At 37.5% G+C, this 25,997-nt stretch overlaps 1 protein-coding gene and 1 pseudogene across 1 annotated transcript in view; both read right to left on the bottom strand.

Moving 5' to 3' along the window:
- Nucleotides 1-229: 229 nt before the first annotated feature.
- Nucleotides 230-8,192, bottom strand: LOC113598739 (proteasome subunit beta type-3-like; annotated as a pseudogene).
- A 141-nt stretch (nucleotides 8,193-8,333) lies between these two features.
- The window catches only part of OSTM1 (osteoclastogenesis associated transmembrane protein 1), a 41,406-nt gene continuing 23,742 nt past the window's right edge, over nucleotides 8,334-25,997 (bottom strand). Inside the window, exons 4-6 of the mRNA XM_027057148.2 lie at nucleotides 18,941-19,108; nucleotides 16,564-16,729; nucleotides 8,334-11,981 (exon numbers count right to left, since the gene is read on the bottom strand). Of these exons, the coding sequence (XP_026912949.2) occupies nucleotides 11,926-11,981; nucleotides 16,564-16,729; nucleotides 18,941-19,108 (390 nt within the window). The 3' untranslated portion in view covers nucleotides 8,334-11,925. The remainder of the gene's footprint in view (nucleotides 11,982-16,563; nucleotides 16,730-18,940; nucleotides 19,109-25,997) is intronic.

The following is a 25,997-nucleotide window of genomic DNA, read 5'->3' as shown; positions in this document are numbered from 1 at the left end:
GGAAGCAGGAGTGGAGAAGAGGTGTTGCTTATTGGAAGTATGTGAGTGAGGAGTACCAGCAGCCTTTCTCTCTCTCTCTCTTTCTTTCTTTTCTTTCTTTCTTTCTTTCTTTCTTTCTTTCTTTCTTTCTTTCTTTCTTTCTTTTCTTTCTTTCTTTTTCTTTCTTTCTTTCTCTTTCTTTCTCTCTCTCTCTCTCTCTCTTTTTCTTTCTTTCCTTCCTTCCTTCCTTCCTTCCTTTCTTTTTTTCACTACTTGGAGAACACCTGTCTGCAGTAGGAAAGAATGAAGGCAACATAGATAAGTGGGCAAAGGGTACATGGGGCAACCAGTTGAGTTCCTGAGTCCAGTCAAACTAGAAGTTAGATCACTGCCTGGACTTTCCAGCTATGGAATCCAATAAATCTCCTCTTAAGCATAAGCTAGTTTGAGTTGGGTTTCTGCTATTTGTAATCAAAACACATCTGAACTGGAAAGAAAGAAAGAAAGGAAGGAAGGAAGGAAGGAAGGAAGGAAGGAAGGAAGGAAGGAAGGAAGGAAGGAAGGAAAGAAAGGAAAGAAGTTGAATAATATGCTCTTGCTATTAGAAATAGACTTAATAAACATCTAAGAGTCCACAGTAAATTCAATGAAATGAATGCTTAAGCACATTGGTAACTAAGAAATATTTATTAGCAAATTATAGACAAATCAAAGGTGTTAGGAGAATGTTGAAGAAGCCAATTTTGCTCATTTTTGTCATTTTCCTTCTGACACTGGTAGTTTTTGCTTTTGAAATTATAAGACAAAGAAAACAGATGTGTCAGTCAAGAGAGAAGGAATTGATTGAGAGGCAAGAAAAGGAGGTATGGGAATAAAATGACGGGAAGGGAATGTTGAGAGATGGCATGGCATAGCAGTTCTAGTCTGGGAGTCAGGACCTGGGTCATAGCCCTGGCTTTGTCACTACTGTTCCACCAACTTGGGTAAACCACTTTGACGAGTTGTAATTTCTACACCTGAGAAATAAGGAAACCTGGAATAAAGGATGATAAGGTCCCTCTTGGTTCTAACAATCTATCATTCTAGCATATCCTGTTTCTGCCAGAAAAATGAAGGAAGCAGGGGAATAGGGTGCATCACTATTGGATTTGCAGCTGTCAAGAGAGTGACCTAAGTTTTCTGAAGAGGTACAGCTTGGATGTCAGCTGCTCTGAGACACCCACACCAGCCTCAGATCATCCCATGGGCAACTGAGGCTCTGACTTTACCCTGGAGGGTCAAAACATGGTCAACAATTATTGGGCTGGCGATAGAAGTAGATCCAAGGCAGGGCTCCCTGTTTATAATTCATTAAATAATTTATCTAATTCCTTAGGCAGAGAGAGAACCAACCTAATCTCCCTCTTCTCTCCCCACCCTCTTCCTACCCACTAAGGAATCCTGACCCACACTAAATCCTATCCAGAGGAGCACACTGGAATCCATCCAACCTAGCAAGTGCAGCCTGCTTGGCAGAGACCTGAGCAAACCAGTTTCACACAGGAAAATTCAATAGCCTGCTATTATCACAGCCAGGGAGGCAGGGGAGGAGCAGTCCCATCTATCACAGCGATTTGAGGAGGTGGAGAAGTGAGAATGGGAAGAAGAGGTGAATAAACAAACAGGGAAAGGAAGAATTATAGAAGGTGCTCCTGCCCAAAAGTTGGGGCTGAAGGATACTGTGTGAGAAGAAAGGAATTTCCTTCGAGCTCTTTCAAACTGTTTTCTCCATTCTCCACCAAAATGGTCAGCAAGAAGTTTCTCAGTTCTTAGAGTTCTGAAAAGACTTGGTACACAGTAGGCATTTAATATGCATTTACTGAAAGAAAAAAAAAAAGAATGGATGTACAAATCTATTGGTCACCATGTTTACTCTCTTTGTCTGACTTTCTGATGAACCACAAAAATGGAATATACTCCATAGAAGAGAAGGCATGATAAGGATAGGGGCTAATTTCAGGCTCGGCTGAGGCTGATAGTCCCCACTGTGGACTACCCAGGCTGAGTCATAATAGGTCACATCACACAGAGGGTGTTTCCTTCAGTCAATGAGCAATTGTTAAACAACATGCTCTTATGGACCCAGGACCATGTAGATGTTAGTCCTGGACTTCTAACTGAAGAGGGTGTTAGCCCATATAGAACAATGATATGAATCACATAAATGAATAAATAGCCTTGTTTAGGGAGAACTAGAATTGCAATTAAAGTTCAAAGAAAAGAGAGATGAGTGGGGCTGGAACAGTCCAGAAAAGCTCCACGGAAGTGGGATTTGACCTTGATGCAGAGAACAGGCAAATGTTCATTCACTTGGGACAAACTTGGGTTAACATTCTGAACTCTGATCCCACCTGGGTCATCACAGTGCTATTTTCCGGCTGCATGGCTAACCCCCCTTCCAATTTGCCTTTCATAATCTGCATGGCAAGTGAGATTTCCATCACCATTAGAGCAGAGGGGAGCCTCACAAGGAGCAGTGCAATTTGAGCGGTGATGAAGCCAACAGGTTTGATTCTGAAGGTTATTATTGCTGCCAGGCTGTAACCTAGACATATAAACTTGCTGCTTCAAACGTTCCATCAGGAGAATCGGCTGGGGTGCACTAATCCTAAGTGAAACCCTCTTGATTACAAAGGAAGAAACGACAACACCGTATCATTTAACCACTGAACTTCATAATGAAACACAAAGCGGCATTAAAGTTCTCTGCCTGTAATGCCTCGGTTTAAGCAGTTAATCTTATTTTAGCTGAATGGCATGTTCATTACAGCAAATAAGTAGGTAATATGTGGGATTACTGAAAGGAAAGATAAACCAGTTATGGGCATCATGTTGATTTTTTTAACTGTCTGATTTAACTTGGTATTTTTCATCAGTCAGAACTAATGTATACTCATCTAGCAGAGATTAAGTAGATGGGACTCTTGCCCAGAAAAGCTATTATATACAACTTAAGATACTAGTTTTAAGGGCAGCAATCCATGGTACTCAGCACCAGTTCCAGCCTGGAATCTTCAGTGCTTAAACTGGAGTGTTCCTGAATGGTAAGATGGCATTTCTCTCTTTTCCATTAAGTATGTTTTCACCACTTATGCTTCTCATGGGCAGCTGAAGGACTTTTCTTCAAGGTCTCAAATATCCTTCTGGGTGGAACTGCTACAAAGACGCCTTCCAACATAATGTATAGTGCAGGGATGTATCTTATCTCATTCACACATGCTTTCCTCAAGCAAGTACTGCTCTTACTCCAAACGCCATTCACTGAGCAAAGGATACAAAAGGGAGATATATAGTGCCTGAACTGGAGAAGACTATAATCTAGCCAAGAGAGGAGGGATAATAATCACAAATGTAAGGAACCCAGGAAACAACGTGAGAGGGTGTATAATCCAATGCCAGTTGCACAATGCAGTCCATAAGGGAAAAAAACTAGTACTTACTGAGCAATATGAAGCACTACATATTGGGCATTGCACTGTAGGCTCTTTGTATACTTAATCTCATTTAATTTGCACAATAATCTTGTGAGAACAGTATTATTACTTCCCATTTTCACAGCCCTCCCAAAGTGAAGGCTCAGAGAAGTAAATTGCTTGCCCAAATAAGGGGAAAAACAGGAGTTTAAGCCCAGGTCTGATTGATTCTAAAGCCCTTGTTTTTTCTGTTATGGCAAAGTGCTTCCTTAAAAAATACGAAGAAAGAGCAGAAGAAAATCCTAAAAGATGTAGTGAAAGGAGGGGAATTGGATCTGAGTCAGAATGTATCTTCAGTCCAACTTAAAAACAACAAAGGTCATTACTAGTACCTATTTGAAAATCAATTCTACTTCCAGAAACAGCCTAAAGAAATAAGCTTTCCAGGTAATGCAATGACCTTAAAACATTTTAACTCCAAAAACAATCCCCTCTTGATGTTTATGCCATTGTTGTTTTTATCTATTCATTCTTTCATATACATAGATATATGAATATCTATCTATATATTAGAGAGAGAAAAAGAGACATCCCACAGAATATTATTGTTGTGTCCAGTCATTATTATTTAAATTTATCTATATATTTTACCCTTTTCATCAATCTTTTCTTCTTATACCTGAGTTTCCATCTAGGGTCATTTTACTTCTCCCTGAAGAACTGCCTTTAGTAAATCCTTTAATATGTAGGCCTGCTTGTCAAAAAAACAAAAACAAAAAAAGAAAAAAAATATGTAGGCCTACTTGTGAGAATTTTCTGTCTTTATGTCCATAGATGCCTTTATCTCCTTCTTAATTTTGAAAAACATTTTTGATTGGGCGTAGAACTCTAGATTGTCAATCACTTTCTTTTAGCACTTTGAAAATATTCCATTTGTCTTCTGGCTTTCATTTTCTCTTGAGAAATAAGCAATAAGTTTAGTTATTGCTCTTTTAAAGGTAATATCTTTTCTCCAGCTGGTTTATAAGATTTTCTCTTTGGTTTTTATCTACTATGAATGTGACTAGGTTGTTTTGGTTTGTTTTAAATTCTTCTTGGGCATCTTCATTTGTGGCAATGTTTTTCACCAGTTTGGAAAATTCTCAGCTATGATGTTTTCAAAAATTGCTTCCATCTCATTTTCTTTCTCCTTTGCTTCAGGGACTCTAACTATATTTATATTAAATGTTTTAATGCACCCCCTCTATCTCTTACCTACCCCCTCCCCAATCTGTATTCCCAAACTTTTTCTTTCCCTGTTTCCTTCTGAAGATACTCTTCTAACATATTTTGAGTTAAGTCTTTAACTATGTCTTATTTGTTATAAAACCTTTCCATTGAGTTAATTTCAGCTACCATATTTTTGGGGACTTGGTTCCTTTTAATGGCTTCCCTAATTGCCAATCTTACTTTTTGTTTTACCTCTTTACCTTTTGTTTTGTTTTTGAAAGAAAAACTATTTTACTTAAAAAAAAAAAAAAGTAGGCTCTGGGAACAGAAGATTAGTCCATTTGAGCCTTCAGTGTCCTGGTGATAATTTTGTCCTTCTCAATGATGTGGACAATGGCGCCCATGCCTGGCATTGCATCTTGATCCACAGCATTCAGCATGGCTTGTAGGATGGTTTCAAACAGTGTTCTGGATCCATGTTAGGCTCCCAGAAGGACTCATACATCCCATTCTTGTTTGGAGTAGATGTCACTGACCACAAAGTCGTCAGTCACCATGGGGTTGCTGATGAGGTCTAGAGATCAAATGAAGAGCTTAAAGGTCTTCAGGTTCAACCCAGGGATTTCTGGCTCTGTGTAGTAGGGGCCAAACCATCTCTGTACAAGAGGTTGGCCATGATGCTTATGAGGGTGTAAGCCTTGATCTCCCAACCATCCTTCAGCTCATACAGGTTCAACCAGCACTTGAGTTGCTGGGCAACAGTCTGGACATCAGTGATAAGCCCAGTCAGTCCTATATACAGCTGATTGCCCATGGGAAAGAACTTCTGAAAGCCCGTGGTCACCATCTGGGCCTGGATCCCAAAGTGCCTGTCAGCAGCGATAGCCACACAGTTCTTCCCTTTCAAGGCCATGACGGCCCCTCCATTATAGGACATAATAGACATAATTGCAGTATACTGGGACCTCCAATAGCCACAATTCCAGTCAACTGGTTAAGGCCCTCACTGCCTGTTTTACCTCTTTGAATGTATTAAACAAATTGTTGAGCAGTTTTCCATCAAGTAAAAACAGTTGACAATAAAGAAGCAATCAGCGAGTTCTAGTCCCACTTAGGATATAGAAAGCCAGTAAACACTGCTCCTACCAACTATTTTGCTTTGGGAAGAGTACAGGAGGAAGAGTAGCAGCCAAAAAAGTAAAGGTAAAAAACCCGAAATGTTAACAGAAGTTTAAAGACCAAGTATGGCTAGAATGACAACTTAGAACCCCTGGGAGCCATGGATACAAAGTGTGTGCCTCATTTGCCAGCACTTTTCCATAGGCCTCCCTGGGTATTCACAGGAAAGACTGGGTGCAGATCAGGAGAACTGAAAGAGCCTCCCTTTGGTGAGACAGGCATGCAGATGACGGCCAGCTACCAATGCGAGACAGGCATGGGGCCCATGTCCATCTTCCATACAAAGAAAAAGCCATCTGCCACTAAAGGAGTGGTACTAAATCTTCTTGCCCCCTGGTCCCAAGATAAGGTTGGCTGTGGCAGAAGAGGAATTGAAGCAAAAGCCATCAGATGCTGGAGGAAGGCAAGAAACCTACCAGTCACCAGGATCCTTCACTGATACAAAGCAAGGTCTACTGTCAGTGAGAAAGGGACAGAAAACTCACTCCCATTTAAGACCTCCCCCATTACAATGCAGTGTCCAATTGCCATGGGGGAGAAGGAGGCCCACCCTAAAGCTCAAGAGCCCAGGACCTGCATGAAACTGAGGTTAGAGGGGGGAGAAACAATGCCTGCCCCTACCATAAGCCTTGCACAAAGAAACAAGCAAGAGACCCCCATAGCTGAGGAAGAGACAAGACCATGGAGAAAGATCCCACTTAGCACGGTTATACACAGTCTGCTGAAAGTTGAAGTAGGAACACTGAGAAGAACTCTCTTGGCATTCTAGGCCACACACCAAACACAAAGTAGCTGCACAAATTTGATCACTGGAGTAATTTGACCTGTGATATACTGAAGGTAATAATATTAACAATAAAACTCAAATCCAGATCAACTACTGATGGGAGGTATTCAACCCTCACTCCTCATACTAATAGTCTGATAGAAATGTTTGCTCAGTTGTAGGTATGAATACTAGTTATTTCAGTTTCTACTGTTCTTTTTCATGCAATGTCTGGCATTTAGGCAAAAATTGTAAGATGAATTAAAAATCAAGAAGAAAATGACAATGATGTATTGTCAAGAGATGAAGTAATCAAAGAACTAGATCCAGAGATGGTTCAGATATTGATACTATCCAACAAGAACTTTAAAATAACTGTGATTAGGGACACCTGAGTAGCTCAGTTAAGCAGCCAACTCTTGATCTCAGCTCAGGTCTTAACCTGAGGGTCATGAGTTCAAGCCCCATGTTGGGCTCCACACTGGGCATGGAGCCTACTTAAAAAATAAAACATAAAATAATATAAAAATAACCATGCTTAAAACACTAAAGGATCTAGTGGATCTAGGAGACTACAAAGAAAAATACACCCAGACACATCACAGTAAACCTGCTGGAAATCAAAAATTAAGAAGAAATCTTGAAGGTAGACAGAAAACAACAAAAACATTACATACAGAAGAACAAATACAAGAACTATAGCAAGACTCTCTTCAGAAACTTTGCAATCCTGAAGGCAAAGGAATGATTTCTTTAAAGTACTGAAAAACTTAGACTTTACCACAATCCCATCAGGTCATTTGAATTTTTGGTGTTTGTGAAGCTAATGGGGACAAAGAAAAATGGTGGCACTATGGGAACAAGAGTAAATGACAGGGCTTAAATCCAAGGAGCTGGGTGGACTTGAGAGCCAAAAGTGACATGGATATACCTCGTGAAAGCAGACTATCAATAAGCAAGGATCTCAACCCCCAAAAGGGTTTTCCAGAGCCTGACCAGGTCAGTGACTGCATTCTCTAACTCACTTCCAGCATGGTGGGGTTGGTTACAAGCAAAATTTCAGTACCCATGTAAGTAAGCACCTATCCATGGTGTTTCAAAGACACAGAATGAGTGGTGCAGATTTGGTGATAAAGCTAAACTACAAAGGATAGTTCCTATGATTCTATCTATTGTGGTATTAGGAGACAGGGGGAAAAGCGAACAAAGAAAAGAGGACATAAACCTAGCAGGAGGAGCCAAAGCAGCTAAACAACAATTTCATGTTTCTCCTGAGATGCTGGGTTGGAGCAGGAGTAAGTCCTGAGTGGATGGTGGGCAAAGTGTGGCAAGCAGTGTAATTTCAAGCAGTCTTAGCCCTTTCACAATGTCCATCATTTTCCAAAAGCCTCCCCCAGTAAATATACAATCTAATACTACTCCTAGAGATTTCCATTCCTAGGTCCCTCCTATATAAATATTTGGGAATCACAGGGGAGAGGTGTGAGGGGAAAGAGTAAATGTGGAGATTCTACTTGCTCACTCACACTATTTACATCCTGTGCTAGCTGTGTGTCCACACCATAATTCTCCAAACCCATAAGGAGAAAAGCAAGAGAAAGAGCATGTGTATGTGTTGGGGGGTGAGGTGGGAAATGCTGGAGTTTGACTGATAACAGTCCCTAGGTTGTAAAAACAAAACAAAACAAAACAAAACAACAAAAAAACACTGCCTTGTTTAGTGAAGAACAGCCAAGATATAAAGAGGATTTGGATTTTATTTGTTTGTTTATTTATTTTGAGGATTTGGATTTTACAAAGCCACGGTCAAGCCCTTTATATCTCAGCTCCTATTACATTACTGGCAATAGCACTTCAAATGAACATAGAAAATGAAGTACTAATAGGAGGGAGAAAGGGAAGACATAACTTCCCCTCTGGAAACAGGGATGACTGTCAAGCTTTCTCTTGTGGGCCTCTGCCTCTGAAGATACACATTCTGGTGACCAGAAACCTACTTCCTTCTTTCTGCTTACTCTTCTGCTTCAGAAGTCAAAACAGGATAAGCTAACAACTTCCAATCCTCCTATCTACATTCTAGTTGTCTACAATTACTCCAGAAATTACAGTTGTTGAATTGTTTTTCACTTCTAATGCTATTGGGCAAAACTTTTGGATACAATTCTGGTACTAAGGTATGACAATGGAGGATTTACTACAATATCTAGCTAAAGATGGGCTTATCATTCATTCCTTTTAAAGGTTTGAAATATTTTGATTGCATTTAGGTACTGGGATGGATGTTTTAAAAAATACATCTGTTTATCACAGGAAAAAGATTTTAAAAATTATTATGGAAAACCTCCCTACTTTAAGAAGCATGAATTAGTCATATTATCTTCTAAAAGCCCTCTTTAGTTCCAAGGAGACAAAGAAAACTACTGGTCATTAAGTATGTTACATGTATGACTAATATTTATTATACCCGATGTAATAGTTTAGAACAAGCAACCCTGGTAGAGTTGTAATTTTTATGTGTTACATGTATAATTCAGCATAGGCCGAAGCTCTTTTTATAATCAATGTGATCATTTTTTGGAATTTTGGATGAGCCGAGTAGAAAAACATTTGATTAGGTATTTCAAGTCTCAATTTTAGATTTGACTATCAAACAATGGCTCAGTCATAAAGAAGGAGCTCCATGATGTTCTGCTTCCTCAATTGAGAAGATAGGAAATAAGTGATACACTTTTTAGAGGGAATTCATGCAGTGGATGGGTTAGATCCAGCTGTCTTTAGGGATCCATCTGGCTCTCAAAGTCTGTGACCAGATGACCACTAAGGTTTCTTGTAGCTCAGAAACCAATGTGCTTGGAACATAATTTTTTTCCTATCTTCAACAGGTACATAGGTTACTGGTGTAAATTTTGCTTTTTTAATTCATTGCTGCTGATGTCTATTATTTATAGATGTCAAGTCTTTCATCAGGAATGCAACCCCAATAATAACGTTCTGGAAAAACATTTCGGTTTATAAGGAGTACACTGCAGTAGAAGTACAGCTCATCCATGAAACATTAGAAAATGCTGTCCCCTTAGAAGTAACCTTTACCATCTACACTCTGGTGGTATTGATTTAGAGTCACATTTTAAGATAGCTAGCTGATGCTAGTTCTACATCTCAAATCCAAACAAAAAAATAAACAATCCAAAAGTACATTTTTATTAACAACAAAATGATTAGATGGTACTTTTAAAGTAGGCATTTAAACTCAATGCCTGAAAAACTGATGTGTGACGTTCAATTACATCTGAAGTTTTAAAAATATATCTTAAAAAAATCAAATATGGTGCACTGCAATTTTTTTAAGTTACTTCCTTTATTTCAAAGTGTCAAAAAGCTAAAGATGCACACACATATGCTTATGTGTCTCAGAATTTAAAACTATGCAAAGAATTTATCTGTATGACTAAAAAATGAAGTATTTACACACTTCAGTGTAATGCTTAATACTCATTTTTGAAATCTATTGCTGATGCTATGTTGAAAGAGCAATGACTCAACCAGAAAAATAGCAAAGGCTATCTTTTCTTTTCTAAAGTGCTTATTTACAACCATACCCAAAAGCAATGGTTTTTAGAAGTACAGAACATTGAATGAAAGGTGATCAAACAGTCACTACTTACAGATTCAAATATGCCATTTTGTAACTTTGCATATGTAAACTGGTTTTATCTGCATTAATGAAAGATTGCTTTCAATGGCCCTCAACTATATGCTTCAAATCAAGACAGTGTTATTAGTATCAGCAGCATGAACAATGACAATGACAGAATAAACCCCAGCACATTTTAAATGGATCACACCCAACTAGAAAAACTGTAACGGCTTTTGGATATGTTACATATCCAAAGATAAGCCTTCTTTTTCAACTCTACATACATAGTAAACATTAAAAAAAATTAAAAACACTTTCTTGCCTCTTTATAGAGCATTTTACTATATATGAAGGGATTAAAATTCTTGTACTATTTAACCTAATTCTTGTTTCTATACAGAGCAGGCTTCACATTCTCAACATTTAGAACAAAGCCTATTGCCACCAAGAAAGCAAGAAGGAATTAACAAATGAAATACCTAACACTAAAAACCTGAGGGAAAAAAACTGTGAACAATTCTGAAATGAAGCTTTTTTCTAGAAAGGTTGATACAAACATCCCAAAATAGAATTTGCTTTCTGATAGTGAAATATCTGACTTCATTTCTATCATATCACATTTAACTGATTTAAATAATTTAGAAAAAAAAACAGGCATCTTAACCTAACTGCTTTCTGTATCAGACTCATCTTAACTCATGCCCTCAACATGAACCATTCGACAGTCTTCTCGTGAGCACCCTTCACGTCCCTATTTTCTGAACCTTAAGATTTTTTTACCCCTCCTCTCTCTCCCCTCCAAAAATCTCCATATATCCCAAGAGAATCTCCATTAAAAAAAAAAAATAACAACTTAAATACATATTGTGAGAATGCTACATTTGATTTAAAGTAGTAATAAATTATGAATTGCCAAATAACTTAATGTAATTCACAATGCAAATCCCCGGTAGAAAAAGAATCCATCTTGCCCTGAATATAATACAGCAGTCCAGTGATTTCAAATTATTTAAGAAATAAAGGCAAAAATAAGGTGTAAAATACAACACTATTTATAAAAGTTAAGTAAGAAACCAGTTACCGTAAATCTTTTTACAAAGATAAATGTAATGTGCCTTCCTGCTTCTAAAAATTGTTAGGGAGGTTTCTAACTAGTGGTTTCAAAAATCACTTAAAGTAAACTAGAGATTGAATTACATATTATTTGTAATGTATGACATATTAAATGTATATATAAAACAATAATACTGCAATGGTAATTTAAATTAATCTTTGGACCTGCTACTTTTTGGCAAGTATATTTCTTTTTCAAAGTCTTTGCTATAATTAATTAATTTTTAAATGTTAGTTTTCAAAAACTTTGCTACTAAAATACTATATTAATAAGGAGCTACCAGAAGTCTCAAATAGTAATAATAGGCCTACAAAACAAAACAAAGATTGTCCTTGCATCTTTTGTTATTGTAACAAATACTCTTTAAAATAGACAACATTACTTGGCCTGGAAATTAAAAATACCCAAACCCTTAAAAAAGGAACAAAAAAGGAAAGAAAAATTGAAAATCCTTATTTAAAAATAAATCTGAAGTCCTTGCATTTCTTAGGAACTTGACTTGTCCAATCAGTGTATCTTCTTTTGGACCAAGCTGCATCTCCTACCATTCACCCATGGAACAGGACGTTAATTCTCCGTTTTGTAGATTTCAGTTTGAATTTTCTTGAATGTTTGCAAAGCTGGTACTGGACTTGAGACGTTTGGCTAGATAAATCAAAAGTATTGTATTTTAACTCAAATGTAATTCTCTAAATGTAATTATTCATTATTTTTATGTAAATTATAGTATTCATCTAATAATTCTATGTTTGAATCAGAATAGACTCAATCTTCTAAGAATTAAAACCCAAGTCCATTTTTTTCTACCAACCTCAAAAAACGTAACTTTGCTTGAAGCCACACATGACTTTGTTAGAAGCAGCACCAAATAAAACAGACATAATTTATATCATCTTGAACATCACAATCTCAAATATGTAATATAGGTAAGAGTATTCTACTTAAAAATTGGAAGTGTTACAAGGTACAATAATAAAATTGTATATTTAAAAGTCTAAGTTAGTAGGGTGCCTGGATGGCTCAGTTGGTTAGGCATCCAACTCTTCATTTCAGCTCAGCTCATGGTCTTTTTTCTTTAACATTTATTTATTGAGAGAGAGAGAGAGCGTGAACACAGGAGGGTACAGAGAGAGGGGGAGTCAGATTCCAAAGCAGACTCCAGGCTCTGAGCTGTCAGCACAGAGTCCGACATGGGGCTCAAACTCACAAACCGTGAGATCATAACCTGGGCCAAAGTCAGATGCTTAACCAACTGGGCCACACAGGCGCCCCAACAGCTCAGGTCATGATCTCATGGTTCATGAGTTCAAGCCCTGCATCAGGCTCTGCACTGACAGAGGGATTCTGCTTGGGATTCTCTCTCTCTGCACCTTGCTTGCTCTCTATCAAAAATAAATAAATATGTGGATCCTGAGAAACTTAACAGAAGACCATGGGGGAGGGGAAGGAAAAAAAAAAGGTTAGAGAAGGAGGGAGCCAAAACATGAGAGATTCTTTTTAATTTTTTTTTTTCTTAATGTTTTTATTTATTTTTGAGACAGAGAGAGACAGAGCATGAGCAGGGAAGGGGCAGAGAGAGAGGGAGACACAGAATCGGAAGCAGGCTCCAGGCTCTGAGCCATCAGCACAGAGTCCGATGTGGGACTCGAACTCACAGACTGTGAGATCATGACCTGAGCTGAAGTCGGACGGACGCTCAACCAACTGAGCCACCCAGGCGCCCCAAGACTCTTAAAAAATGAGAACAAACTGAGGGTTGATGGGGGGGTGGGAAAGAGGGGGGGGTGACGGGGGGCACCTGTTGGGATGAGCACTGGGTGTTGTACGGAAACCAATTTGACAATTAATTTCATATTAAATAAATAAATAAATAATTTTTAAAAAGTCTAAGTTAGAAATCCAAATCTAGATTTCTCTTAAAATAATTCTATAATGTCAAAAAATTGTCAAAAAAAAGTTGAAAAAAACTTAAATGGCTTACAAAAAAAAGTTACATTGAGTTATATTATATGTGCACACACAAATACATATGGCTGCTAATAAAATATGTGCAATCAATTTTGATTATGATGCTAATGGGACTGAATCATTAGGGTTAATAAAGGAAAATCATGGCTATTTTGCTTGGTAATGTTTGTGCTTATAGTTAAATGTGAATGTTTCTCATGTTCCATAAATGAAAAACAATTGTGCCATAGTAAAAGTATCTTACATTGGATAACTAGGAATCTCTCTACTTCAGAGGCTTTTAACATGAGAGTAGAGGTTGTGGTCAGAAGGTCTGCAATGGGACCCAGGCATCTGTTTTTATGTTTTGTTTTAAAGCTCTGCAGACAATTCTGATATGTGTTCAAGGATGAAAACCAGTGTTCTGGTTTCCATCAGGGTCTCTGCTAACCACCACTCTAAGATGACAACATGACTTTCTGGACCAGTGTATTGCTTCAGGCTAAACTAAAGGGCAACTTAACCTAAAAAACTGCCTAAGCTAGAAGTCTACTCTTAAGCTTCTCTGGGTTTGGGAGACAAACTAAATCAAGAGGGTTTCTTCCTATGTTGTTTAAAATTACTAGAAATAATCTAGTTTCTCACTAATTACCAAGTTTATTAAACTAACCAGGTGCAATGCCAATGAGTACATGTATCTACAACCTCCTTGCTTCCTTATTCTCTAATAAATCCCTATATCCTTCAAAATTCTACTCCAGGGGATATAAAAGGAGAGGGGAGGGAAGGGGAGGGGAGGGGAGAGGAGAGGAGAGAAATTCTACCCCAGAGATCTAGGGATGAATTCCAACAGCCCTAATGCAGAGTTGGTCTTACTCTCTGTGGGCCAACCACACTGTATACCTTTAACTACATCTGTTGTAATAATTGGATTATGGTCAGTGTGTTCTTTGAGGGCACATATTGTGCCTTGTTCCTTTTTTTTTTTTTTAATCGCTAATTCCTACCACAGGACTTAATAAATTGGGGCATATAAAATTGTGACATAAAAAAAAAAAAAACAATGTCCATGAGATAACAGCACAAGAATTGTTTGCTTATACTAGCATTTCCTTAAATTCATAAATCAATTCATAAACATGAAACATCACAGGTAATATGCAAAAGTTCTGTCAAGTTTTGGGAATATAATCTCAGAACCTTTAATTTATATTCAGGTACACTATGGAGATCATAAAAAGGAATTTCACAGGACTAGTTATTTTAAGGAACACACCCTAGGAAATGCTAACATTAGATACACGTTCTTTTGTCCAACAAATATATTTGAGCACCTAATATAGGCCTGGTACTTTCTAGATACTGATATAGTGGTGAACAAGATAAAATCCTTGTTCTGATGGAGCCTCCAGTTGAGTCAGGAGAGCAAATAAGATAGAATATAAATGAAAAAGTTAAGTTAAAAACTGTCATCAAAGAAAGATGATAGATATAGGAGAATTGAAAGAAGGATGTCTTAAGGATGGGGGTCATAAAATGTATCTTTGAATAAGTATCTTTGGCCTAAGACCTGGATGACAAGGAGCCAGTCAAGGAAGGTAGAGAGGGCCAGTGTAAGAGCTTTGGGAAGGGGGCAGTGTGAATGAGTTTGGTGTTTGAAGGGAGAAAAAGGCCAGTCTGCCTACATACAGCATCATGAACAAAGAAAGGAGTGGGTGTAGTGAGTTTAGAAAGGTAGATGGGGTGGGAGGGGCAGGTCACACATAGCTTAGAAAGCAGACCCTGGAAATATGTTTTGAGTTTATTCTAGATGCAACAGGAACACAGGAAGGTTTCAAGTGGGAGAAAAGCATAGTAAAATTTGTGTTTGAAAAATTACTATACCCACTATATGAAGAATGGATTGTTGTGGGTCCAAAAAATGGAAGCAGGGATACCAGGTAAGGGACTCCTGCATTAGGGCAGATAAGAGATGGGATGGCTTGGGCTAAGGTATTATCAGTGGAGGTAGAGAAAAGATAATTTAAGATACATTTTTGGAAGTACAGCTGTCAATACTTGCTGATGGAGTGAAAAAAGGTAGGGAAGAGAATATGGGAATGGGGAAATAATAAAGAAAAGAATTAAGAAAGTAAAGATAACAAGGTTTGTGGCTTGTACAAGCAGATGGATGAAAGTGACTTTGAAAAACCCTGATCAGAAGCAATAAGTATCTTCCACAGAGTTAAACTGATTTGCAGGCAAATACGATGCTAAACTTTAAAAGTACACTAAGCCTTGAAAAAGAAAGTTTCTCAATAGTGAGGTCCCTGCAATATTTTGTTAAAACTGTAAGTAAGTGCTTTTAGGACTCATTTATTACATATTTTATAGAATACTAGCAATCTTTGAAAAGCTTTGCCAAATACACTCATATTACAGACTTTCCCCTCTATTAGCTAGCTTTTCAAGGTGACAAGACATTACAAATTCAGTTCAAGCTGATCTGTAAGTAGCTTTTTTTAGTTAAATATATTAGTGAGGTTAAATAAACTGTGAAGAAGAAAGGCTAGAAAGAAATTTATAAAGGAAAGAAATTTTATATCATAGGTTCCTAGACTAGGAATAATATCTAAGAGAAAAAAAAGCCTAACTTTTTTCTACAAAAGACATTCTCTATTTTAAAAATTAAAATTATTAAGGGATAAGCCCATACCTTCATTCTGATCATAAACAAGAAACCCACTAGACTTAGAAACCACTCGTCTTCAGCTAAATAGGAACTTCTAGTTAGTGCTTTTTCTGCTCTGCCCTATTTGATGGGGAATATGGGTGAGCACATGCTGTATGTGAAGTAATGTCCTTGCAACTACAATTCCAATTTATTCATAAACAAATTGTCTGTGTGTTCACTATAGTTTCTCCCTGCCTTTTTAGGTGGCTTTCTAGGTGGCTCTGCCACAGCTCTGATGGGCCTGAGAGCTGTCCACCTCTCCCTACCATGGCCGTTCAGGTCTGCAAAACCTTTGTTGCTATTCTTCTGTTGTTGCCTACCTAATTCCAGAGCTAGCTCTCTCAGTTAAAACATCTGAAAAGATACTGTATGTTGACTTTTGATTATTTGTACTTATAGACTTCTTACACATCTCTCCTAAGTATTTACTGTAAAATTTGAAGCAGAGAGCTGTTTTAGTCTAATACAGTTTGAGTTTTCAGAGTATACATCATTTCTAAAACAGGCTTAAGTTTTTAAAATACAGGTTTTAGTTAAATAAATAAACAGTCGTAAAAAGAAACTTACGTAGAATGAGTTTCCGTTTCTTTTGTTCTGAGTGGAGAAAGCTACTAAGGTAGAAGACAATGGGTAGAAAGAGAATGAATACAGAAACAGCAATTACAGGCACTGTGTCACTGCAAGGGACAGAACAATTGAAAGTTCGACTCCAAAGTTTTCGAGTAATGTTCATCTGGAACGATAGCAAATAAAATTACTTTGTTTTACATTTAATTTGTCTTCAAGTCATACAATTATTTTATTAGTAAAATAACAGGCATCCAGAATTTAAAACTAAATATACATCCCTAAAAAATCTATTGATAGTTGAGGACAATTTCTTCTGCCCAGGAAATTAGCTAGTTTACAATCAGTCACTGTGTAAGTTTATATCATACAGAAATTTCATATTCTAAATTCATAACACCATCCAAAGAATGTCAGCCTTTCACAGATCTCGCAGAACTTGTATCAACAGAAATATGGTTAGACCATGCTTCATTCATTAAAGAAGATTTAAAAGGGTAACAATGTGAGGTGATGGATGTGTTAATTAACTCGACTGTGGGAGTCCTTTCACAATGTATATGTATATCAAATTATCACGTTGAACACTTTAAATATATTACAATTCATTCATCAATTATGTCTCAATAAAACGGGGGGGGGGGAAAGGCTCACAAAAACAAATTTTTTTTATGTTACGTGTGTAATCTCACTGAGCTTGTTGCAATATTTTTAGAATGAAAATAAAAACATCAACTAAATATGTAAATACAGCTGTTCTTCAAGAGATGATATCTATGAAATGTTTAGTACCTTACCTAAGATATTATGAAAGATTCATATGGCAAATAATTGTTTAAGTCCATAATATCTAATGAATCATGGAAACTTTTTTAGGTAGTATTTCATTTAGCATCATACATTAAAAACAGATATATTTAGGGGCAGCAATACCCCATTTTCATTGAGCTCACAGTTTCTGTCAAACATGGTAAGTGATATAAGGAAACTATCAAATTTAATGTAGAAAACTGTTCTTGCCTGAATTTTGAGATATGGTTTGCAAATGGTGCTTTGTATGTTTACTGTAAGCTTTGCTTACTGTAAGAAGGATGTTCTAAAAACAGGCAGTCATGTTGATTTCCTATGTAATCCAACCTTTGTCAGAGAATCAATACTCATCTTTCTTCTTCATTTTAAAAATGATGAAATAGACTATTATTCTTAAAATAAATATTTAGTATTTACTGAGAGCCTACTAGAAGCAGGTACTCTTCCAGACATTAGAAAAAGAGCAGTAAAAAAATAAAAATCCCCATGGTATACCCACCCATTTTAAGTTGATAATAAATGCTTTTTGCCATCACGAATATTATTGATCCACCATAGTTCACTCTGAGCTGCTATTCATATTCATCATTCTCAACCATTAAGTTTATTAACTCTGACCTTTAGTTCTCTACTTTTAGCCAGTAATTCCTATTTCCTTTGATGCCTCAACCCTCAGGCACCATATTCCCATAAAAAGGCATGATCGCCATCTAGTGGTGCCCCACATGAAGGCCGACTATACAGTGGAGGAAAAATCTTTTTTGTTAACCATTTAATCAATATACATTACTAAAGGCCTACTATATGCTTGGCACTGTTCTAAATACTGGACAGTAAACAGAAAAGGACAGGAGGTCCTTTTCCTCATGTGGCTTATATTTCAGTGAGAGGTAACAGACTGTAAATAAGTAAACAAATTAAAAATTTCAGATGATAACAGATATAAAGAATAAAAGCAATGGGATAGGAAGCAATTCAAAAATGGCTTCAGAAACACACGGTAGCTGGGCACCTGGGTGGCTCAGTCAGTTAAGCGGCTGACTCTTGATTTCGGTTCAAGTCAGGATCTCACAGTTTGTGAGACTGAGCCCAGCGTTGGGCTCTGTGCTGACAGCACAGAGCCTGCTTGGGATTCTCTCTCCCTCTCTGCCTCTACCACCCCTCAGCTGTTCTCTCTCTGGAAATAAATATATAAGCTTACAAAAAAAAAAAAAAAGAAAAAAGAAACACATAGTAGCAAAACCAGAGACTTCTTGAATCAGCAATAGCACATAAGAAACTGAAATGTAAACATATAACAACACCCATGCCTCTGAAAATGACACATTTTATCAACCTTAAAACACCAAACGTACCAAATTGTCAACTCATTTATGAAGTACTTGATTTATGTTCATTTTAGTTTGACAGATCAGGATATTCTAAAACTCTACTACTTTATAACTAGTTATTTCTGGTTGAAGACAGCATATACAGATTCCAATATACCTCTAAAGGGGATAGTACTACTGAAGGCACAATCAACAACACTGCAAAATATGCATCATATCACAAGTAAAGTACTTACTGCATCTTCCACATCAATGCATAAATGTGTTCCAGATTCAGCCTTATTTTCAAGTTCATTCATTTTTTGCATTTCATTGTATAGACTACTCAGAGTTTTGTATGCTTCACGACAGTTTTTGCAAACTTCTGAATAATTCCTTAACTGCATAAGACTGTGTATGCTCACCTAAAACATCAAAGGCACATTTAATACACACAATAAACATTACATCTCTTTTAACATAAGCTATTTGACCTCCTAGCAGACAGGAAACACTATAGCACATTAAAGTACTGAGCTGTGTGATGTTAGACAGGTTACTAAATCACTCTGAGCCTGTTTTATCATCTATAATATATTGCTACCACTACCTGTATTATAGGTCTCAAGGATTAGAGAAGCACGCACATAGCAAAATATTTTTGCACTTTCTAGTTACCCTTAAATTTTGAAAACCACTGCACTAGTCGCTGGTAACTGAGAACAATAGCTCCGATGCCAAATTACTAATGTCTAAATCCCCCAAATGTCTTAAATCATCTGGTCATTTACATGGCTGCTCTTATCTATCCTACTCTCACAGAATAAACCAAATATGACGTTCCCTGTGCTGACTTCAAAACTGAAGTCTGCCTCATTGAGACAGAAGGCACTTTATTAATGCGGAAGGAAAAGGCACCAAAACTACATCCCCACTCAACCCTCTTATGTCAAGGTTTGTAATCCAGACCTCTCTAGTCAACAAAAAGGGACTAATGCCAAAGGATTATATAACCTAAAATGAAGGTAGTGGATATAATATATAAGCTATTATGTTGCTGAATCTCAATCTTTTCCATTTCCACGACTGACACTTGTCTTTTCAAGAGCAAGTTTGCTAACCAGTCAGTTCACATCTTTGCCTTCTCTTCCCTTATTCATTACCTTGTTGCCTTAAGAAATGATATTAACTGAATATTGGAATGAAAGAGAAAAGAAACAATTAAAGGAATGAAACTGATGTAGCCCCCACAATGTTACCCCCCCTCACCATCTATTTAACAGAAACTAAGTCTCCCTTTAGTTCTGCCACAAGAACTAGCACATGGCCTGTTTTTCACAGAACAATTGTGCATTTCGCTAAATGTGTTCAACCAAAAATTGAGCACAGAACTTTGATGGCGGAGTATAATTTAGCCATTTATATGAAAATTTAAAATGCATATATCTTTTGACAGAGCAATTTCACTTCTGTTAAAGTCATACAAATACTCAAAAAAGACATGTTTGTAATAGTAAAATACTGAACCAAAAATCTCCATCAACATAGGAACTGACTGAATAAACGGTGGCATAGCCAAACAATAAAAAGACCTACAGTGTTTAAAAGGAATGAGGAAGTAGGATTCTAGAAAGAGGATGATACTAGCACATGCCTTGTGTCCTGACTTCTTCACAAGATTCAAGAGAAGAAAAGTAAATCCAGACACTTGAATAGCACCTTAAATACAAAGGTGTGACATGCAAGTCTCACATCACAGGAAGGTTGTATTGTAGTATCAGCTACTATACCAGTCCCAGAGAAACTAACCAGAACCACAGTCTCTTGTGAACCTCTATCCCCTGCAGCCAGCCATCCACTGGCCTCTAGAGATGCAAGAGGCTAGAACAATAACCCTACCCTGTCTGCAGACCCAGCCAGAAAAAGGAGCCTTTCCACAGCCACCAAGACAGTCCAGGTTCTCAGAGAAGCCACCTGCAAACGCTTACTACCCAAAATGGATCGGTCTGGAATGTAAACCCATTTTCCCGCCCAAGCACTGAGCGCGGAGCCACTGCCACAGACAATGTCACCAATTAGGCTGCTTCCCTTTTGACCTCAAACTTTTTAGTTGCGTTCTTTCCAGTTTGTCTCTAGGCTCAGGCAGAAGACCCTGAGGGCAAAGCATCTCCAGAGGGGAACTTAAACTACCCCCTGAAGCAGTAAGGGCGGCCCTGAGCCTGTAAGACACTTCCCATGATTAACTCCAGGACGATGAGGATGATGATCAATTTGACCTTCACTTCCTGCCTGCACTACCCACCCATCTTTGCCCCACATTTTCCTTATGTAAACCTGGAAGTATTTTCAGCACTTTGGAGTCAGTCTTTGGGATGCTAGTCGGCTGTCTTCTGGACATTGGCCTCATAGAAATAAATTCCTTTCCTGTTTCATCACCAATCAGTCTCTCTGCCTTTGGATTTTGTCAGCAGCAAATGGCCGACCCTGGTCTGTTTGGGACCCCCAGAGCCAGGTGCTCTTATACCCCGGATACACCACTCTTAAGCTGGCTCCCTTCTCTTCTTAAACACATGGGCGCATGCACACACACACCCTACCTATAAAACACTGGAGTTCTTTGGGGCCCCTTTATTATCACTATAGCTTCACTCATTCACATTTGGTCTCATGACTTTAAACACCATCTGTACCTGATCTGATGATGGCCAAATCTGTATCTCCAGCTCACACCTCTCCCGAGCTCCAAGTTCACATATAACGTTATTTGACATCTCAACTTAGGTGTTCAATAGCTATTTTGTATTAACTTGTTCAAAACAGAATTCTTAATCCCCAATCCCTTACAGCCAGTCTTTCTAGTGGCCCCATCATACTCTCGGATACTCTAGGATAGTCCTGCTTCTTCTTCCCTCTCTGATCAGCCACCACAAATCTCAGGAATTACCCAATCTATCAGCAAGTCCTGTTAGATATACTTGCAAAATATATTCTGAACCAATCTGCGTTTCTCCAACATTACAGCCAGGACCCCAGTCCACACCATCTCTCTCTCCTGTGACAGTTTCCTAAATAAGTTCCTCCTTTCCGTTCTTGCCCAGGTTCAACTGAGTTTCTCCACAGCGCAGCCAGAGTACTATTTTAACATGCAATTCATATCATGTCACATTCCTGCTTTAAATGGCTTCCCATTGTGCTCAGAATTCAGTCCATATTTCTTCCTTTGTTCTGCACAGCTCTACAAGATTTGGCCTCTGCCTATCTCCCCGTATCTCATTCACATATGCTCACTGTGCTCCAGCCAAACAGGCCTTCTTCTTATTCCTTGCACATACCAAGCTCATTCTCTCTCCCAAGGCCTTTATCCTTGCTTCTAAGGGAAGCATTCTTCCCATGGCTGACTCTATGTCAAAATTTAGATTGTCTCAAAATTCACCTACTCAGAGGTACTCCCTGCCCACCCTCTCTAAAGTAGCACACTACACCCCTTTCCAGGACTCAGTACTCTTCATGATCTCATTTCTTTGTTATTAGTCTTACCCCTACTAGGACATAGTTCAGAAGAACAGAAATCTTAGCTGTATTGTTTACTGCTCTATCCTCAGTGCCCAGAACACTACCTCCTGGCACGTATCAGTGCCCATTAAATATTTGTTGAATGAATAAGTGAGTGCATAGTGCCTGCTTGAGGGAATTTCTGAAAGTCAAGCTATAGAAACCAAACTCTATATGGAAAGAGAGATTTCTTTCAGCCCTCCCAACCTGGTACAACCGTCTTATCACACTGACCACATGAGCACATAAGAAAGTAAGATGAGCCTAACACTAGACATAAAAAGAAAACAAAATAAATTTAAAAAAAAAACAAGCAAATAAAGTGATTCGAAGTGCAAATTAAACCTAGACATCAGAATAAATGCCCTAATGAAAAAGAATTCATTCAGCATATAGGAGAGAACTTTTAAAAATTAATTACAGCTCCAGGTATGAAATAAATGTCCATGAGTCCATATTGATATAAATAAATAAATGTGGAAGAAGTGGCAAATCTTCCTTATAGAAGATTTCTCAATAATTTAAGCAAACACTCACTCCTCGAGGACTTAGATCTTAATTTCCCCATCCCCATTCTTGTCACTTAGGAACTTGCTTCCAAAGAATAGAATATGGAAAGAGGAAGAAAAAGGTAACTTTGAGTTAAAGAGACCTAGAAAACACTACCCTATCCAGGTGATCAAGATTAACATAATCAGGGATAAATCATGGTAACAGCATGTACCTCTGACAGGATGTGATGAGAAAGGCACTTCACTTCTGTAGTGTTCGTCCCCAAAACCCATAGTCCCAGTGTAACCATGAAAGAAACATTAGACAAACCCAAACTGGGGGACATTCTATAAAATATGTGGCCAGTACTCCTCACAATTATCAGTCATGAAAAACAGGGAAAGATTGAGAAACTGTCATAGACCACAAGAGCTAAGTGTGGTGTGATGGGAAATAGGTATTTGGCCTTTGTCTCCGGTTCCTGGCACTGGGATGTCACCAGTGATAAGAGAGCCTTTTGTATGCTAATGCATGACTGGTGGCTGGGCAGCCCTACATAGCTTCAGGCTAAAGGCTGGTCACCAGAAAGACCAAAGCACGATTGGGTCTTGGAACTTTTAGCCCCACCTCTAACCTCTGAGGAGGGGAGAGGAGCTGGAGACTGAGTTAATCACCAGTAGCTGAGGTAATTAATCATGCCTACATAATGAAACCTTCACACACACACACACACACACACACACACACACACACACACACACACACAAAACCCTCAAGGTTACAAGAGCTTGCTTCTGGGTTGGTGCATACAGCGATGTGCTGGAAGAGTGGTATCCCCAGCAGAGCATGGTAGCCCTGCACACACACCCCTCCCTCACACCTTCGCCTACACATCTCTTCCACTTGGGCTATTTCTGACTTGTATCCTCTGTAATAACCAGTAAACATAAGTAAAAAGTGTACCTGAGTTCTGTGAGTCATTTAGCAAATTATTGAGCTTGAAAGGGGGCAAGTTGTGGGAACCCCTTGACTTTGTAGCCAAGTCGAACGCAAGGGTAGGTAACCTGGGCACTTTGTGATGGGCATCTGAAATAAGGGCTTCTTGTGAGACTGAGCCCTTAAATCTGTGGAGTCTGACATTAATTCCAGGTAGTTAGTATCAAAATCGAATTGTAGGACACCTAGTTGGTGTCAGAGAATTAGTTGTTGGTGTGGGAAAATCACTACACACTGGACATCAGAAGCGTTGTGAGTAAAACTAACTCACTTAAGGAAACAGAACAACTAAATGCAATCTGGAAATCAGGATGGAGAAGGACTTTACTGGAGAAACTAGCGAACACAAACTCTAGTTTAGTTAGTGCTAATGCACCAATGTTGGTTTTTCAGTTGTGACAAATGTACTATAACAAAAGATGTTAACAGAGTGGAAACTGAATGAGGGGTATATGAGAACATTCTGTACTATCTTTGTAATTTTGTTCTAAATCTATTATTCTAAAATTAAAACTTGAAAACTCTTTAAAAAGCAAATAATATGTCATCATATCTACAACTTATTTTTTCCAACTTAATTTAAAATGCTTCAGCAAAAAACTAAACATATCTGCACATATATAAAGAAAATATGACAAAAAGTTGGTAATTGTTGAATCTAGATGATAGATATGAGTCTTCATTGTAACACTCTTTCAACTTTTCTGTGAGTTTTAAATCTTTTCATAAGAAAAAGACTGAAAAAATAATGCATATCATTTGTCACATTTATCTGCAAAGATCTGAGATAAAATAAAATCAGCCTGCCTCTTGAAAAAAATAGAAGTCCTGAAAGGTAAAAGAGACTATATTAAAAATAATTGCTTTAAACTAGTATATACTTAGTAAAAGTGAGAGACTAAATATATGTGTAAAGAGATATTTACAAATAATCTGGCATTTGATTTCTTTCATCTGTATTTCCCAATGTTTACCTACAATAGAATAAAGCAAATAACATAGCTTATTCTTGAAACAGTAAGAAAAACAGCACCTATTAGAGCAATAAAAATTCTTGAAAATTAAAAAATACCTCACAACAGAAGAAATTAATATAGAAGCAGTGAAAAGTAGAATGCAACACTGAGGATATAATTAGTGATTCAGACAAGGACCTCTCCTAGAACACAAAAAGAAAAGCCAGAGAGAGAGAGAGAGAGAGAGAGAGAGAGAGAAAGGGAGAAAGCGAGAAAGCTTACTTAAGAGAAAGAAGATAAGGGGCATAGAGGAAACAGACCCAAAAGATTCAGTATATCTGTAATAGGACTATTATAAGGAGAGAAAGGGCCAGATAGGGCAAAGTAAAAGAAAACCTAAGTAAAAATTACCTATACATGAAAACAATTCAAATTGGCATTGATTTCTATCTGAAACACTAAAGATAAAGGAGAATAATTCATAGAGAACTGAGAAAAAAGAATTAAGATTCTAGAATCGTAAACCTAGCCAAGCTATTACTCACATGTAAGGGAAACAAATGGACATTTTCAGACATGCAAAGATTTAGAAAGTACATCTCCCATATCCTTCTAACAAAGTAGTAGTCTAGTCAAACATCAAAACTAAAAAAAAAAAAGGGAAAGATATAGAAAGGCCTGGAAAGGATAGCAAGCACAGAAACAGTAAAATATGAATAACTGCTAATAGAATGATTATTGGGGCAGGTAAGGGGTTTTGAAAAAGATATATTTCAAATTTAATAAAAATGAGTTTTAAATTGCAGAGTATTTATATAAATTATGGGATATGGGATTCTATCTTGATCTAGGAAGACTATTGTGATAGAGAACTACAAATTCAAATATACTTCTTTAAAAAGTTAAAGAAAAACACTATGATGGCAGAATAGGATATATGAAATTTAAATTACAAATAGAGAAAAAGAAGTTGAAAAACAGGTCATTCCAATAAAAGTCAAGAAAAAGGAAAAAAACCCCAGAAAATAGAAAAATGGGTGGCAGGAATTAGACCTAAAATAATAGCACAATACATGTGAATTGGTCAAATTCCTCTATTAAAGAGAGACTCTATGTCAAATACAAAATAAAATCCATACATACATGCTACTTATATCAGAAATATTTCTTAATTATATAAAAAAGATTAAAAATGAAGAAATAAACAGAGATATAGGAAACATGCAAACAAAAAACAACAGGGGTGGCAACATTAGTGTTAAAGTAGAATTCAAGGCAAAAGCATTCAGTTGGATAAAGATAAATATCTTACATAAAT

The sequence above is a fragment of the Acinonyx jubatus genome, chromosome B2, assembly GCF_027475565.1.
Source record: "Acinonyx jubatus isolate Ajub_Pintada_27869175 chromosome B2, VMU_Ajub_asm_v1.0, whole genome shotgun sequence".
Lineage (NCBI taxonomy): Eukaryota > Metazoa > Chordata > Mammalia > Carnivora > Felidae > Acinonyx > Acinonyx jubatus.
This window is presented reverse-complemented; position numbering and strand designations above follow the sequence as displayed.